The sequence below is a fragment of the Camelus bactrianus genome, chromosome 32 (assembly GCF_048773025.1).
Source record: "Camelus bactrianus isolate YW-2024 breed Bactrian camel chromosome 32, ASM4877302v1, whole genome shotgun sequence".
Lineage (NCBI taxonomy): Eukaryota > Metazoa > Chordata > Mammalia > Artiodactyla > Camelidae > Camelus > Camelus bactrianus.
This window is the reverse complement of record NC_133570.1, coordinates 19,756,938-19,773,682: the sequence shown is the minus strand read 5'-3', so window position 1 is coordinate 19,773,682 and position 16,745 is coordinate 19,756,938. Positions and strand designations below refer to the sequence as shown.

The 16,745-nt window shown below is 47.3% G+C and overlaps 1 protein-coding gene across 14 annotated transcripts in view; it reads right to left on the bottom strand.

Moving 5' to 3' along the window:
• Window positions 1–300: 300 nt before the first annotated feature.
• MTMR3 (myotubularin related protein 3) overlaps window positions 301–16,745 on the bottom strand; it is a 113,423-nt gene continuing 96,978 nt past the window's right edge. For 6 of the 14 annotated variants that reach the window (XM_074356309.1, XM_074356314.1, XM_074356312.1 and 3 more), the window contains 10 exons: window positions 14,045–14,240; window positions 13,113–13,298; window positions 10,320–10,490; window positions 8,981–9,126; window positions 6,914–8,324; window positions 6,129–6,182; window positions 5,728–5,838; window positions 5,175–5,263; window positions 4,393–4,419; window positions 301–2,502 (listed from right to left, as the gene is read on the bottom strand). In XM_074356309.1, the coding sequence (XP_074212410.1) occupies window positions 2,331–2,502; window positions 4,393–4,419; window positions 5,175–5,263; window positions 5,728–5,838; window positions 6,129–6,182; window positions 6,914–8,324; window positions 8,981–9,126; window positions 10,320–10,490; window positions 13,113–13,298; window positions 14,045–14,240 (2,563 nt within the window). In that variant the 3' untranslated portion in view covers window positions 301–2,330. The remainder of the gene's footprint in view (window positions 2,503–4,392; window positions 4,420–5,174; window positions 5,264–5,727; window positions 5,839–6,128; window positions 6,183–6,913; window positions 8,325–8,980; window positions 9,127–10,319; window positions 10,491–13,112; window positions 13,299–14,044; window positions 14,241–16,745) is intronic. The other 8 variants (XM_074356316.1, XM_074356317.1, XM_074356318.1 and 5 more) reach the window with 5 other exon arrangements.

The window sequence follows — 16,745 nt, the reverse complement described above, 5'->3', positions numbered from 1 at the left end:
GTTTTAGTTACTGCTGATGTTCAGTTCTTCAGATAAGGAAGAACGGCTGATTGTTAAGATGTCTGACTGCTTTGCCTTTTTAGCTCTGGAGATATCAGGGCAAAAACCATCAAGGAAATGTATTTCAGTATGTGGGCATCATGATACGGCTCCTTGCCAAGAGTTGAAAATAAGTCTGTAGTTTTCCTTTGCCAAAGTTCATTTTCCCAGCAGCACCTCAAATTGCTTCTGTGTAAGAGAAAAATGGGATGAGGAGGGAATAAACCACAGGGAAAAGAATTAGAACGTGTTAGCAAATGCTACCATGCGGAACACTAAACTTTATTTACTTTATTTATATATTTAACAGTTCTAAAGTATTTACTTCTTGCTTTGACAAAAAAATGAAAAATATAGGAGCACTGACTCCTCTTTAAGAGAAAAGGGTTATATTTACAGCTACGGAGAGTTACGGTTCCTCCTTTACATACAAAGAAAATATTAATAAAAAAGTGCTTCATTGATCAAAAAAGGGCTTAAGAGCTGCAAGCATTTATTCACACTGTACATCAGACCCAAGAAACCCGTATCATAACCTCTTGGCACCTGTCACTAGGAACTGCACAATCTTTAATTAGACTGACTTCTCCCTATCTGCAAGGCCAGACCACACAGAGTGTGGAGAAGAACTTACACCCTGTTTCACTAAACTCAAATTCTGAGCAACCTGCTGCCACTGGGAAGTCAGAGACGTACTCAGATGCTCTTGGCTTTGCCTGGACAGCTCCAGGGAAGGCTTCTGGGTCACGTCTTAACTGTACCCAGGCACACACAGGAGCCACCTTCCTGAGACTCAACTTGCCTGTGGCCAGGGAACTGCTTCCAAAGAGTCAGAACAGTTCCCTGACCTCACCCCCACTGCCCACCACAATGTGCCCTGTTACCAGCTAGCAGCTTTTAGCAGAGCCAAGCATAGCCCTTCCCCTAGGAGGGAGGGCAGGCACAAAACATGGATGCCAAGATAACAAAGCACAAACCTAAACTCTTTTCCACTCTTCTCCATACGCGCCTCCACCACAGATATTCTTGATTTAAGGCTCTTTTTGGACCACATCAGAGCTTACTGAGGAAAGGTGCCTTGCATCTCCTACGGGCTGTTACTTCTCTAAGGAACTCTGCAGAGTCACCAAGTGGCCCCTCACTGCTGGCCAGCAGCACAGGAGCAGGGCAGTGGGATTGCTGGGCCCTTCCCACCGCTCCAAGAAGGGGCGGCAGGGGAAGGCTGATTGTATGGAACATGCTCCCTTTTCCAGAGGCTTGTACTCTGAAAGGCTGATTCTGCCCCTTAAAGGGGAGATCCATGATTGGTTTGGTTTGGGAGCGGGGAGTTTTTCGAACCCTGAGTCTGGATTTCCCTGTGCTGGCTGAGGAAGGAAGAGAGACTATCTGGGGGAGCAGGCCCGGGAAGGAGCTTCCAGGTGTGCCTGGGCTCAGGGCATACTTTGGCCTTGGCCACAGCAGCAGGACACTGCACTCTGGCCAGTCTGCACCCTTATGCCTGAGGGTGGGAAGTGCTACACAGCCTGGCTGAGGGAGGCTGACAGTGAAGGCAGCCCTAGACAATCTGGGTTAAGATAAAAAGGGAATCCCAGTGGAGAGAATATGCTGGTCACCCATTCCCAGCCCTCTCACTTGCCTCAGAGGAACGTACCCTTTCCTTCCCCAAAGGGGGGGCCTTCGGGGTTCCGTTTACTACATGCCCCTCCCTCCAAATGCCAATCCCATTTATCTGGCTGTGGGGTGGGACTGGCCCAGCCTCTCTCAGGAGGGAGAGGGGACCTGGAGCACTGCACCTGGGGCAGATATTTCTAGTGTCCTCAGCAGCAAGGTTTTTCCAACCAGCTCTGATGCGGCAGTAACAGTCACAAACATCAGCAGTGACTTTATTCCCTGCTCACTATCTCAGGCCTCCACTCCTGACTCAACCAGCTTCCTCCCATTCTGAGGAACCAAGCCAAACCTCAGCATCACCTGACAGCAGGCAGCTCAATAGTTACAGGAGCCTGGCAACCTCTGATCTTTCATCCAAAAAAAAAAAAAAAAAAAAAAAAAAAAATTGAGATGAGGGGACTTTTTTCTTTTTTGGAGACAGAAGGATAGAAAAGGGAGGAAAAAAAAAATGGGAGGGGGTATCAATCTACATCCAGTGGTACATCCCAAATTTCCATCATTCTGCACAGGTGGTTCCATGTCCCCATTCCAAAGTGCAAGGGCCTCTCGGTCTGCCCAGGCTGTGTGGGCCTGTCAGAGGAACTGCAGCTTGGCCTCTGCCCGCCCCAGGTCACTGAGCTTCAGTTTGAAGTGGCAGCAATGGGTTTATCCAGTTCAAGGTCAATGCTGGAGCTTGTGGGATGTAGGCTGCTATAGCAAGACTTGCACACTCGACTAGGTTCAAAGAGCTGTTGGCTGGGAACTGGAACCTTCTGATTACAACAACTGGAGCAGAATACGTTCCCACAATTCCTTGAGATGAGAAGAAACAATACTGTGTTAGTTTCAGTAGCAAACATGGGGTAGGGAAACCAATTTCAGAAGACAGCGCTTTACTGTATATAATTTAGATGTGCTGGAGACTCCTCCAAGATCAAACACTCCTCTAAGATCAAACACTGTCTAACCCAGAAAGAAGCCAGGCAGGGAGGGAATCCCTACCTAGCACAGTCGCACGCCACTTCCTTAGGGCCAGAGACACTTGGCTGCTTCACCACTATGGCTCAAGGTTACCAGGTGTACAGAAGATGTTGCTCAAGAGAGAGCTGTGAGAACACACGGGCCCAGGGCAGAAGGCAGCGGCTAGCTCAATGGGCAAGTCTTGGCCCAGGAAAAGAGAGGGGCCACACCCACCTGGGCAACAGCCTCTATGTAGCTTGTGATCACAGAGAGGCCAGAGACCAACGGAACTGCCTCTGAGCCGCTCAGAGAGAAACTCCCAGTCTAGCTGGGGAGTGGGGAGCCTTGCCCAAAGGCTCAGAGGCAGAAACACGAAGAACAGACTGCTGCCATCTAGGACTGCCTTGCTGCCCGCACGCGAAGCCAGGAGACAAGCAACCAGTGACACATGCTCAGGGTGAACGGACAAAAGCACAGATGAACACGCATGCACACACATCCCCTTATTAGATAGGTGTCAGTCAGTCATGGCTCACTCCCTGCCCCATGCATCTCCAGCGAACATCAGCCCTGCCTGCACCCAGGCCTCAGGCCTCTCTCCCCTCCTCCATTTGAAAGCCTCACTCTGAGGTTGTCTGTACAGGACAGGCCTGCACAACCAAATATATGCCCTGCACAATTAGCAGGGAAGGGAACTGGCAGAGGATGAGTTTCTGCTCACCCTGCAACCCCAGGGGGGTAAAGTACACATCAGTGCCGATGAGGCAAGAACAGGAGACTGAGGAGCCTGACACAGCCTGCCAAAGACTTGGGGAAAGCAGCTAAAGCCAAATCTTCCTTAGCCAGCATCACTCACTACCTTTTCATCTATACTCCTCCTCAGAAAGCAAACCCACTGCTGGATTAAGGACCACTTGAACATGGAGGAGAGCATACTAAATACCCTTTGGGGACAAAAGAATACCACAAAAGGAAAAGCTAGACAAGGGGCAATGGAAAGACAGACAACTAAAACAAACACACAAGATTTCATCTTCTAGAATGCAGTGAGTACTTCACAACTGTTTCTGAAAAGCATTAGTCAGCAAAAACCCGTGGTTACAGAGAATAATTACCTAAATCTATTTCTGAATGTGTACATTTAACCTACCTGCTAGAATTCAGCTCAAAAGCCTGACATGAATTTGATCAGTTAAGCTTTTCTCTCTGCCTTCTTTCAAGGGATCCTGATAGACCCTAAGTAGAGTTTTCCCTTATGTCTTCCATGCTAACATAGTTTCCTGGAAAGACCACTTCTGTTTAGTACTGGGCTCTTTTTAAAAAAAAAAAAAAGAAAGAAAGAAAAAAAAAAAGGAGCAGTGATGCTGTTTGACTTGGAAGTCACCATCATCATTCTGGCATCTCAACGAATAAATGACCCAAAAGAAACAGCTCTAAAATCCCTCAACGGGCTACTCCACGAGACCAGTCCTTGCTGAAGCACCACACCACTTCTTGTCATAAGCAAGATGGCTTAGCTGACCTGTGCCATCAGCAGGGGCACCCATGGCTGCAGCCTAACTCAGCTCTAATGGTCTCCTCAACTGGCTGCTCTGGTCCCCAAACCTGACCCCACCTGCCTGTGTGTGCTCCCAGCTCCAAGCTTCATCCCAATGAGTGCAGAGAGGGGGAAATGGCAGCGTTAGTGTGGGGAAGTTATTGTAGATGTGCAGACATCACAGACAGGTTGTTGCAAATGCTCACCACGTTTGATCAACACGGTCAGTGTCCCTGCAAGGAGGGGAGAGAGAGCTCAGAGGAGAAGCCAACCAAAGACATTTGGGCTTGGGGTGAGGGTGGGGAGGTGGGGAGTCCTAGAAGGCATCATTACTAAACAGAGAGGTGGTTCCACTTTCAATCCAGTTCCACTTGTGTGGGTGAGCTATGTCACAAGTCAGATAAAATCCTATCCCAAGAACACTGAACATCCTCCAGCCATCACCCCAGCTGGGGCAAAGCATCCCTAGCAACTCACTACCCCAACCAAGAAAGAAGAAAGAAGTCAGGAGCCTTAAGGATCGAAGACTATCTCCTCAGCTATGCCCCCTAGTATCCCTCAACAAGTGTGGGGTCACGGAGCAGGGTAAGGAGTAGGAAAATGAAGTTCCCTACCCACAGCAGGAAAACTGTTTTTGCTTATAACAACCATGCTGAATGGAAAGAAATTTTATTCTAGGAATAAGAAATGGTGGTTTGGGTGGTGGCTGTTGCTCTACCAATCCAGGAAGCAAAGTAATAGTACAAAGGGACATAACTTGCACATTTCAAAATTACTCATGATCACTAAAATGGAAGAAAGATACCAAATGCAGTTCTGCAAACACCAATTTCAGAGGAACAAAAGATGAACTGGGGTCCTGTAGAGCCCTGGGCTCTGCCTCAGAATACTGCCAGCCAGACGCCTGCGTCTCTCCAACCTGCAGGCTCTGTGGACCAAATCTCAGCCTCCACACCCCTGCCCACCCCGCCATAACCCACAAAGGCACCTGCAGTGGTGCTTCCTGCTGGCAAGCCAGAAGGCGCTGTCGCACGCATAGCAGTGGGCAGCCAGGTGGTCAGGGAGCCAACGGGTCATCTGTAAAACAGATGGGGCCAGGTTAGTGACAGGAGATGGGCCATCCAGCTGGAGCCAGCAGAGCCATGCTGGGGGCAGCAAGAGTCACAAGGACCACACTGGCTCCAGTGGCACCAGCCCAGCAGGTCTGATGTCAGCAGTACAAGAAAGGCGTCCAAATCGTTTCCCTGAGAGGGCTCCAAACTCCCCTGAGATCAAGTGGCAGGCAACAGCACCCTGGGTCACTATGAGAGCTGGCGAGGCTCTAGTTCATAGAGGCAGTGAGGAGAAGGCCGGCTTGCTGAGTCTCCCTGGCTCAAAAATTCTAGGCTTGATGGGGTTTCACAGGCGCTGAGATGCAGAGAGGCTCGAGGCTAAGTGTGCTATGAGGTCATTCCTTGGCCAGGGGCAGGGTAAAGGATGGGGTGGAGAAGAACCGCTAACAGTTGCATGGGTGGCACTCAGAACAGGGGCTGAGCCTGTACCTCCGTGTCCTGTTTATCCACCTGCTCCCAGCTGGCTTCAGAGAAAATCTCTGTGCTGCAGCGAGACAAACAGTTCTGATCCAGATTGCTTTCCGAGTCAGGAATTGAAGTCTGTTGGCAAACAAACACAGCTGAACAGAATGAACCCGGTCTCCTCCCAGAAGAAGAAAGGGCTTGGTAAAGAAGGGAGCACTAGGGACTTGGGGTGGGCCTGGGTGTTAGGGCTGCTGAATCTCTAGGTGCCTCAGCCATCAAGAACTGGGTTGAGCAGGTGCAGAGACAGGGTTGAGAGCTCAGCTGGAAGAGGGATACACCGTCTAAGGCTGTGTACAGTGATTCTGGAGTGGTAACTCAGTGTCAGTTGCTCTAGGGGGGCCTGTCAATCCAACCCTGCCACTTACATCTGTGTGTTGAAACTGAGTGCTTTGGGCCTGTCCTCCTTTCTCTGAAGGACTCTTTGGGAAAACGAGAAACCATCATTAGTATAAGGGAAAACCAAGAAGTCAGTTTGAATTGAAAGTCATTGGATGAGCCCGCCTTTAATGTACGCTGACTGCTTCAGAGCCAGACTCACACTTGTACTTGAACACATCCAGTCAGACCCACCAGTAAGGAGAGAACCTGCTTGAGGACCTCCCCTGAGGTATCCCCACTTCCAGTCACCAGGCCCCATTAGTGCTAACTCCCAACAGTGCTAGAAATCAATCCTTCTCCCCATTTCTACTGCCATTACCTGCTCCAGGCTGGGTACAGATAACTGTTTAAAAAGAACTAAATTGTACAGCTACAGCTCCTGTCGGGGTGGAGGGGCGGCTAATTGTTTACCAGCTACTGGGGCAGAACAGGCACTGTAATTTGTCAAGAATATTTGACGCTGCCCTACAAATGTCACTCTGCCATTTAAGCTCCTAAGACTCATGATCCTCTCTCCCAAGAGATTTGACCACCCACACAGTGAGTGTGAACTCTTCCTTCTAGCTACCTAAACAGGATACTCGTGGGAAGTAAGCAAGGCAGGAAAGAAAAAGAGGCACACTGCCAATCACCTGGCTGAGGCTGACCTCCAGCCTCTCTCAACAGGGCTACTACTTTGGACCTAATTCTTTCAGAAATCTGTACAAAGGGCAGCCCGGCTCAGTGTGCCCTGTCTCCTTGGGTAGCTATGGAGGCGCCATGGTATACTCACCACCTCATCCCCGAAGTCCCCATTGAAGCGTAGGGAGCTGGTCAGGTACTGGCTCTCCAGGCGACTCCTCAGCTCCTGGACTTGCTTCTTCAAGGTCTCCACTTCCTGCTGGTGGCCTGACTCAATCTGACGCAGGCGCTGCTGGATAGTGTCCGTGTACACAGGCATGCCATCGTCATCTAGGTGGCTACGGGAAGGCTGCTCAGGGCTGCCGGTTGCAGATGGCCTCCCTGAGTGGCTGTGCAGCCACTTGTGGTGCAAGTTCCTCGAGTGTAAGTGCGCAGAGCTGCAGCTTGTGGCAGACAGCTGGCGGCTCAGGGAGTCCTTGCTCCTACCAGCCTCCCCATTGGCGCAGTGCCCATTGGGGGTGTGGTGCTTCTGGAGGGTACTAAGCCCTGGGGGCTGCTCTGAGGCCTTATTTTCAGTCTCTGGGGCACCATTGCACACAAGCCCCTCTTTACATTCGGCTAAAGGCAAGGCACAAGGAGAATGCGTCGGGCTGTGGGTGCTACCAAGGGAAGTCCTATGCACCAGAGATCCCACCTGGGGCCTCTCAGCCAGGCTCCTCTCCAAAGGCCTGGGCTCCATGGCTTGAGGGAGCACGTCCTTGCCACTGAACCTGCCACTGGTTACCAGGCAAGGTCTATGATGGTCTTGGGGCCCACTTTCTGACTTTGCTTTATCTTCCATTAACATGTCCATGGAACTGTCCGTGTTTGGTCCTCTGGCCTCAAATGGGACTTGGGAGGGCAGCAGAGAACTTGACTGTGAGGTACCATAGCCAACTTTCGCATCTACTGGGATTGGAAGGACAGCTTCCTCCCTGTCCTCTGCGATAGCTCCTATTCGAGACTGTTCCACAGGGATGTCCTGGGCATCCTCTCCCTTGGGGGGCTCCTGGAGACAACTGGGGACTACATTGTGCCCACCCTGCTGCTCAGGAATACCCTGTGAGAACAGAAGAAGGCTGGTGCCCAGATCACTCCTCAGAGCAGCACCCCCCAGTTCTGGTTCCTGATGAAGTATGACAGCTGGGCCCTCAGGGGTCTTCCCCCTGCTCTCCTTTTCTAGATGAGCCTCCTCCTCTTTGACCTCCTGCCTCGCCCTCTGGGTAGGCTCCTCTACCCCACTCTCCTCTTTGGTGGCCTCTTGCAAAATGTTCTCCATCTGCCCCTCAGCCACTCCAGCTGCAACAGACAGCTCGGCGCCACCCAGCACTTTGGTCGGCTTCCCCAGGCTGTCAGGATCAAGAGGCTCCTCTCCAGGACTGGCCAGGGTGCTCAGTTCCAGCGAGCGCCGATGCTCCTGCCACTTCTCATTCAGGCTTGGGTCACTGCTGCGCCGGCTGGCTAGAGGCACCGTGTTGTCGCAGGCTGTGGTCAGATTGTCAAATGATCTAGTTTTTGGTAGCCTAAAGAAAGGAGTTTGGGGGAAATGAGAATCTGAGGAAAGTAGCAGTCAACAGGTTTCACCAGGCAGTCATTTCATAATTGATTCCTCTGGCAACACCCCTACCCCATGCCCAACACATACGAATAAGCCAACAGCAAATGCTGTTTTAAAAAACATTCTTCGTGATACTGCCATCTTTCTCAACTGGTGGCAAAGAAGGGTAGAACTGCTGATTTTCTGATATTACAGTATTTTACATTAACTTATTATCAGTCTGAATTCAATAAAGCTAATTCATAAGTTGCAAAGTCAAAGCTTGTATCATCTATCATCTGACACATCTGCCTTTCAAACCCAAGATGACAGATCATGGCAGGGAGGCAGGAGCAGAGCAGTGGCTAAAACTCAAGTCAGAGGGTCACAAGGAACCCAGAGGATTTGCTCCATCACTGAGAAACTGCTCAGTGCATGCAGCAGGCGATGCAGCAATGGGCCCAATACTCTTTAGGGAACAAGGCTCTTACAGCCTCAGAGCCCAGAACCCTTTTACTTTCCCTATGAAAACTTCAGAGACCTAAGAAAGACATGTGGAGCCAGACAAGGTCATGATCTCTGACCATCCCTGGGAAAACACCCACACAGGACCTGAGGTCTTGGTATCAACCATGGGCTCACCGACTCAGGGGCGGATCATCAGGGCTGGTACCAGGGGCTGGGTATGGTGCACAGCTGTCGTCCGCTGGGGTGGACGGGGATGGGCAGGGCAGGTACACCGCACTCCACAGCATCAGGTTACGCACGTGGCACACGGGGTACAGTACCTGAGGAGAGAGCCGGGACGTAGGTTTAAACGAGTTCCAGCAAGTGTGTTAGAAACATCTAGAAATGAGGGTGAAGAATGCACCAAGCTGGAACACCCAACATGTCTTGCATGCTCTCTAAGGGCATCAGCGTGAGTGGATGCAGCTCTGTCCCCCAGCAGGACCTGTACACAGCTAGTCTGCTGTTGTTTTGGGCAACACTTTTCACCTGAGAGCCTCAGTAGGCATGAAAATCTAAAAAAAATTTTTAATCCTTTTCTCATTAGTTATTTCTTAGGTCACCTTCATTGAGTAACTAGCTTTTCTCAGCCTAATTTACTGCTTTTACTGCACAAGAAAGTGAGTCATTCTGCTAGATGGTGACTGTTCCCTGGTACAAAAGCTTGGCTTCAGAATTCACTATCAAACCTGTTTTATAGGATCATCTAAATTAATCATGTGAAAAAGGGGGAATTTTCTTCTATATTGTTCCTTCCCCAGCAGCACAGGAGAAAGAGAGGCAGCTAGTTTCAGTCTTTCCTTGGACTACTTAACTGTAGTAAGACATTTATTAATAGTCCAGCAAAGCAATTTAACCTCTGATTAGCCTCCCTGTGACTTTAGAATTTAAGACGCATTCTGACAAAAGGAACATTACCGTGTACCAACACAGATATAAGTGCCTCCTTCTCTGCTTAACAGAAGGTGTTCCTTTGATTAAAGGGCCTGCCAGTTCTCCATGTGAGCAGAAAATCACAGACACACAGGCAAGTGTCACACAGTTTTCTGCTGAGACAGAAGCTACAGTATCACTGCCTGTGGACACCGGAATGGTGTTGGGAGCCTGGTGGCAGCTCCTTCTGAGCTATCAGGAGCATCCACAGAACTTACATGCCTCTTCCACTTGTTAGACAGAACATTCTAGGAATAAGTTAAGGTCTGGCAGAGATGCCGGAAATATTCGTGTCTAGAGTGGCAAAGTAGAGATGTGCATTAAGTCAAACTGCTCTGAACAAGTAGTCAGAAGCAGGGCAGAGCATCACCAGAAAACAGGCCTTTCTCAGGAAAGAGTGGTTGGAAAAAAATGGAACCAACCTGTCCAGAGACAACTGAGATGCCTTCGAGAAACCAGTCGCTACTCAAAAAGGCTCTCATATGTCCCTATCCTCAAATTCATCCTGCTGATCAGAGAGAAAAGGCTGAAGGATACATACGGTTTCTGACTGAGAGGAGTACAGTAGGTTCTTGAAAGCTTTGTTGCCTGCCCGCAGCAGCGACCACACAGAACATGTCCGTTCCTGAGTATGCTTTTCTCCTCTCTCCTTGGCATTGTTGCACAGGAATGTTCCAAAGAGGCAGGAATAGGTATGTTGCACCAGTTTCACCTATAGGAGTCCAAAGAGGAAAAATCTAGCTAGGGGTATGCATTTTCTGGGGGAAGGTCAGCCCAGCTGGGTGACCTTCCCTAACATCCCTGATGTGCACTTCAGTCCACACTCAGGAAGGATGGGGGAACCAAGTAAGCCATGCCATCGCCGTCTCCTCACAACCACAACCACTGTCACTCCCAAGTCAAAAGAGCAAAGATGGGGACCTTGGCACCCCCAATCCTCTTGGCCTTCCTGGTAAACAGTCTCCGAGGTCCTAAGTTAGCAGTCACCCTCAAAAGCAACAGCATATAAACTGGGCACAGAAGGCCAGTGTGCAATCTGGGTCTGAACGGAGAACACGCGTCTAGACCTGTCATTGAGCACATCGCTGCTGGGCATCTCACATACCCCAAACGGCTCCACAGGTGCTGGGTGGGCAACAATAAGATGACAGCCCTCCTGCCCTGGAGGAGCTTGCTCTAGGTGTGGGGAGAGGTGGCCAGTGCCACGGACAACAATAAGGCAGGGGAAGAGGGCCAGAGCACATGCAAGGCGGTGTGACGAGGCTTCATGGGCGAAGCCTGACGGAAGAGAGAGCAGGTCACACAGGCACCTGGTGGAGGGGCTGCTCCACACAGAGGCAACCGCCAGCACAATGGTCTTGCTGTGAGGTGAGCATGTGCTTGTGATTTGTGAGGAACTAAAGGAGGCCGCTGTGGCTGAAGGACACTGCATGAGGTGGAGGATGGCAGAAAATGAGCCCAAACAGGTAAACTCTAGGAGAGCCCTGCAGGCCATTTTAAGGACTGTGACTTATTCTCTGTGTGAAATGGAAAGTCACTGGAGATTTCTCGACAGAGGAATGGCATGGTCTGTAGTATGTTTCAGAAGGATCCCACAGGCTGCTGGATTGACTCCCTGGAATTGAAGCAGGGGAAGACAGTGGTTTGGACTGACCAGTGTGGGAATAGCAGAGGTAGCAACATGTAATCAGGTTTTGGATATATTCTGAAAGCAGAGCTACAGAATCTACTAACAGAGTGAATGTGAAATATGAAAGGAAGGAGAGCTGAGGATGACATAAAAGTTTTTGCCCTAAATAAATCGAAGGACTGAGCTGCCATTTGGTGAGATGGAAGACATCTGGAAGATCAGGTTTGAGGGGAAGGGATGTGGAAATCAAGAACTAGGTTTTGAACAAGTTAAGACAAATACCATTAAGACATTCAAGGGGAGACACTGAGTAGTTACAAATGGATATGAGAGTCTGGGGTTGAGTGGAGAGGTCTGAGCTGAAGATGTATACAGATAACAGTCAACAGACTAGATGAAACCCTAGAGAAGGAGGGTAGATAGAGGAGCAGCCTGAACGCTGAGCTCTGAGGAGGAACATTCGGAACTGGGGAGGTAAGGCAGGACCAGCCAAGGAGACAGAAAAAGACTAGCTGGTGAGGTAGAGGGGAACTAAGAGTACGTGCTGGAAGTCAACTGAAGAAAGTGTTTCAAGAAAGGAATGATTAAATCGTGCCAAATATTAATGATGGATCAAAGAAGTGAAAACAGTCAAAAGGTACAAACTTCTAGTTATAAAATACGTAAGTCAGGGGGATTCAATGCATAGCATGGTGACTACAGGTTAGTAATATTGTACTGTATCTTATAAAGTTGCCAAGAGAGTACGTCTTAAAAGTTATCACAAGAAAAAAACTTTTTAACTATGTATGGTAACAGATGTTAACTAGGTTTTGTGGTTATCTTTTAGCAATTGAGACAAACCTTGTGTATAAATCACATTGTGATTTATATTTATATCAATGTGTTGTATGCCTGAAATAAAATGTTATATATCAATTATACTGCAATTTTAAAAATAGATGATTGAGAACTGATTGGTGGATTAGCAACATGAAGGTCACTGGTGACCTTAACTAGAGCAGCTCTGGTAAAGTGGTGGGTTAAAAGAGAATGGGAGGGAAGAATTTGAGACAGTAAATGGAGAAGAGTTGAAGAGCTCTGCTGTGAAGAAATGAGATACAAGAAATGAGTTAATACCTGGAGGGGGATGCAGGACCCAGAAAGGGCTTTGATGAAACAGGAGGCACTACACCACGCTTGTATGCCGATGGCAGTGATCTGGTAAAGAAGGAAACTCACTAATACAGAAGGCAGGGAAGAGAAATGCTGGAGCCACGAAGCTGAGCAGAGGAGAAGGGGGTAGAAGCTGGTGCACAAGTGGAGGCCTTCGAGGGGCTGGAAGAGGGAAGGATAGTGCATCCTCCTTTAAAGGAGAGGGAGCAGAGAGCATGAAACAAACACAGAGTTTGGTAGATGGACTGGAGGAAGCAGATGACAGTGTATTGTTTCTATTTCTAACCACTATTTAGTGCTTCTATCATCCATTTTAAAAGTTAAGTTTAAAATAACTCTTAGACTTTATGCAAACTTAGTATACCTGGATTCACTAAATACCTGTTTATTGCTCTTGTTTTTTTGATTTAAAAAAATGGAAACTTGCCCCCTCAATTAAATTCCAGAAAGAATGTAGTTTGATGTGAAAACTGGCCCACTAACATTTGCACTGATACCCCTATGAATTTAGAAGGTTCCCAAAACAAAGAATCACAAGACCAAACTCACAAGGAATGCTTCATTGAACTCAAAAGAGCAAGGAAATTGCCTCTGAAGCTGATGAACACAGTCAAGCCACTGCAGAAACACTGGGCAACGCTCGTTCAGATCATCCGAGTTCTCCCCATGACCACATCGGTCAGCAAACTTGTGGCCAAAATCCAGCCACTCCATCTCCACGAGGACCTGGAAACCCTGCAGGGAAGCACCCAGGAGAGATGGTTTGTGTTGGTCTATCCAAACTATAACTGTCCTAAACCTGATGTCACCACAGTGATCCCTTTTAACAGCCTTCCACTAAGCCCATCAGAAGCCCCTAACCCAGCCGCATGGCCAAACGCTCCACCCATGATGGGAGACGTGCTTAGGGGAATTTCCCAATGCCCTCAACTCCATTCCATAATCAAAAATCTAAGCATCTATTTACCTGAGCCTCTGTTGAGACTATTTATATCTTCAGCCTTTCATTGACTATAAAAAGTCACACTTTTTCCCCGTTTCTTTTTTATTTTTTAATTTCTGTCTTTAGTGTTAGACTTAAAGTCATGTTTGTAAAATCTTTCCCCAACCCAGATTTACATCTATTTTAGGGTACCTTTATGGTTTTTCTTCTATCTTTAACCCAATAGGTGGTTATTTCAGAATAAGTGGTGATACTGAGACCAATTACCATAATAAGCATATAATCAAGATCCTTCTGTAGAAGCCCCACTTTCCTGGGGGAGCCAAAACTTTTCCAAGTAGACAGACTGCAAAGGAAAACATGCCTGTATTCTCAGTACCTTCTTATCCACTCTTACCAATGTTAAGAGGCATTAAGAACTGTGGTAGGTACCACCACAATTGGACCTAACCACCTCAACCCAAACTGATCCTAAAACCCTCCAAGGCTTCCTCCACTCCTCCTAAAGTACCAAATCCAACTCTTTGGATTCACCTACCTCTATAGTTCGGTAATAAGGGTCCAGCAAGAGCTTAGCCAATGCCACAATCTGGGGGGTGCGGTCCCAGCCATCTGAACAGTGCACTAGCACTGGTCGCTGATCACGATCCACAGCATGCACGACCAAAAGTGCCGACTTCAAAAGCACAGAGAGGTGATGGAGCCATTTTGTGCTTTCGAGAGCTGAGAGCCAACTACAAAAATAAAACAGAAGGGGATAAGGAAATGCTAGTTTTTATAATATACTGGATCGTTCCCTAAGACTTTGCCCTCCAAATAAAACACTGCCAAAACAGAAAATCTGTCTTTATAAAGCAAGTACAAGGATGAGACCCAAGCCCTACTATGCAAGAGGAGAGCCTTAGAGACAGGACATTAATGGGGCTTTTTGTTCCAAAAATTTTATAGCTAATTTCCCTGAGAAAATTAATATTTAATATTTTTCAGTCCACAATAGGTGTATCTACCCAGTGTAAGAAAAGTAGTTCTTTCTGGAATCTTCGGGAAAAAATGCAGCCATTTCTGAGACGGAAAAAGAAGATATTTATATTTAATGATCAGCAACTCTGACCAACAATTTCTCAAAAAAAAAAAAAAAAAGGTAAAGAAAACTCAAATACATCTTTAACAAGATAAAAGCTGGATGCCAGAACCAAAAACAGTGCAAGCTACATCACCTACTACCCACACCCCAACAACTACCTCTCCTCAAGTCTTGAATGTCTATGGATTAAAACTAGATGGGCCCAAACTAATGATTTAGACTCACACAAATTAGTACACCAATGGCTGATACACAGTATTACTGGGCTTAATGAAGACTGGATTCAGCAGGGATCTAGAAGAACCTTTTTTCAAAAGGCCTTCAGGAAGTATCAGAGCCCAAGAACTGCCCCTGGGAGTCATCCACAATTTGATCACAGCTAGTCGTTTTAACTGCTGACATTTTGTTTCTTGTGCCCTGTCACGAATTCTACTCCCCATTCCCACGAAAAGCTCCAATTTCTCCAAAATGCAATCCAATTTGTAGTTAAGACAGTCTAGCCCTTGAAACACCGAGTCAGAGAAGGGAATAAATACTTCTGTCAGGGAACTCCTGAGAAGGCTTTTGCCAAGACTAGGCTATAAAGGCCTATTAAACCTCAGGGAATGAGCATGAATTTTTGGAACAGTCCAAAGAGGGGGTCTTTCCAGGCAAACAGACAACAGAATGTAGTACATAAGCATGGGCTTCGCATGGATTACCCTGTTCTACCAACCAGACTCATTCCTCAGAGGGTACAGCGCCTAACCTAAACTGAAGGTTCCTACTGTTTAAATCATGTATAAAAATTCTATAGCAAGACTTTCTATTTTCTACTAGATACCTGAGAAAATTTTTTTGCTGGTGGATCAATTGTTTACTCACTCCTCACGCAGTCTTTGAAAACACTAAAAGATAAGGCTTAGGAGAACAAGTACTAAATTATCTCCTGGCCCCCGAAGAAACAGTAAATGAGAACCTGCGTAAATAAGGTCCTCTTCAGCCTGACTGAACCATGCTTACATACCAGTCGTTGTCCATGCCGAACACAGAAGATGCACTCCAAAATCTGCCAATGGAGATCTGCTGAGACTCCACACTGTCTTCTCCTATTCTCAAAAGCTAGGGTAGAAGTTTACCACCCCCCAGCCCTCCACAGTCACAAACAAGTGTCAGGAGGCTTGCTTATAGCTTGGTCCCGGCCCTGCCATAGTTTCTTTGTATCCACAAGGGAAGCTTCAGTAATGCATTATGATTTGCTGCCAAATACAAAGTATTTCCTTCTTCCTTTACAACCTCCCTCTCCTCCCCAACACTCTTTTGGACCAGGCAAAAGCTAATTACATCTTTTTGACTTAGAGTTTAAAAAACAGCTTTTTAAGAAAGCATTTTAATTTATGGAAGATATTACAGATCAGGTAGTGTTGACTCTATTCCTTTTACTTTACAGACAGGAAAAAGAGATATCGACAGGAATTAAGCCAGCTGGCCAAAGTCACACAATTAGTGGCAGATCTCCTGAATCCTCAGCCAGGATCTTCCTATGGCCTACCTTTAGGAAAGAGAATGCTACTAGCTGGGTTCTGAAAATGTGCAGCGGATGCAAGTTGATAATACCCAAAGCAGGGCAGCAAGCTCATTTCTTCCATCAGGCTTTTACCCAAGGACAACTGCTTTACCCTCTGGGCTAATTGCAACTATGATGAATTTAATTGTTTGCTACCAGGAGATAGTACAAGAGGTTCAGGCAGCCATTTGATTTAATAAATCACATAAAGAATGCTGAGAATTGATGCAATCATGAAATCTACTGAACCAGACCCAGGGAAGCAGCTATGGGCTCCAGCACAAACACCAGAGAAGAGAAAATTCTATCTTTTCTGGCACCATTTCTGGCTTCCTGAAATACTGTAACAGGGGCTTTTAAATATTTATCTGTCCATATTTGTTTTATAGAGCATTCCTCCTAATTTACCTTGTATTCAAACAGTTCCCTTGGGGGAAGAGGTGTTATTCCATCTTCCTCACAGCAAATGCCAGCCATTCATCTTTAATAAGCAATAAAAATCACGGCAATGTTTTTACTAAGAGGGTAGTTTAGAAATCAGAAGCAAATGTAAAAGAAACTGACCTAATGGCAAGTTTAAAGAAAATTTAACCCTTTTCAGAACATGAT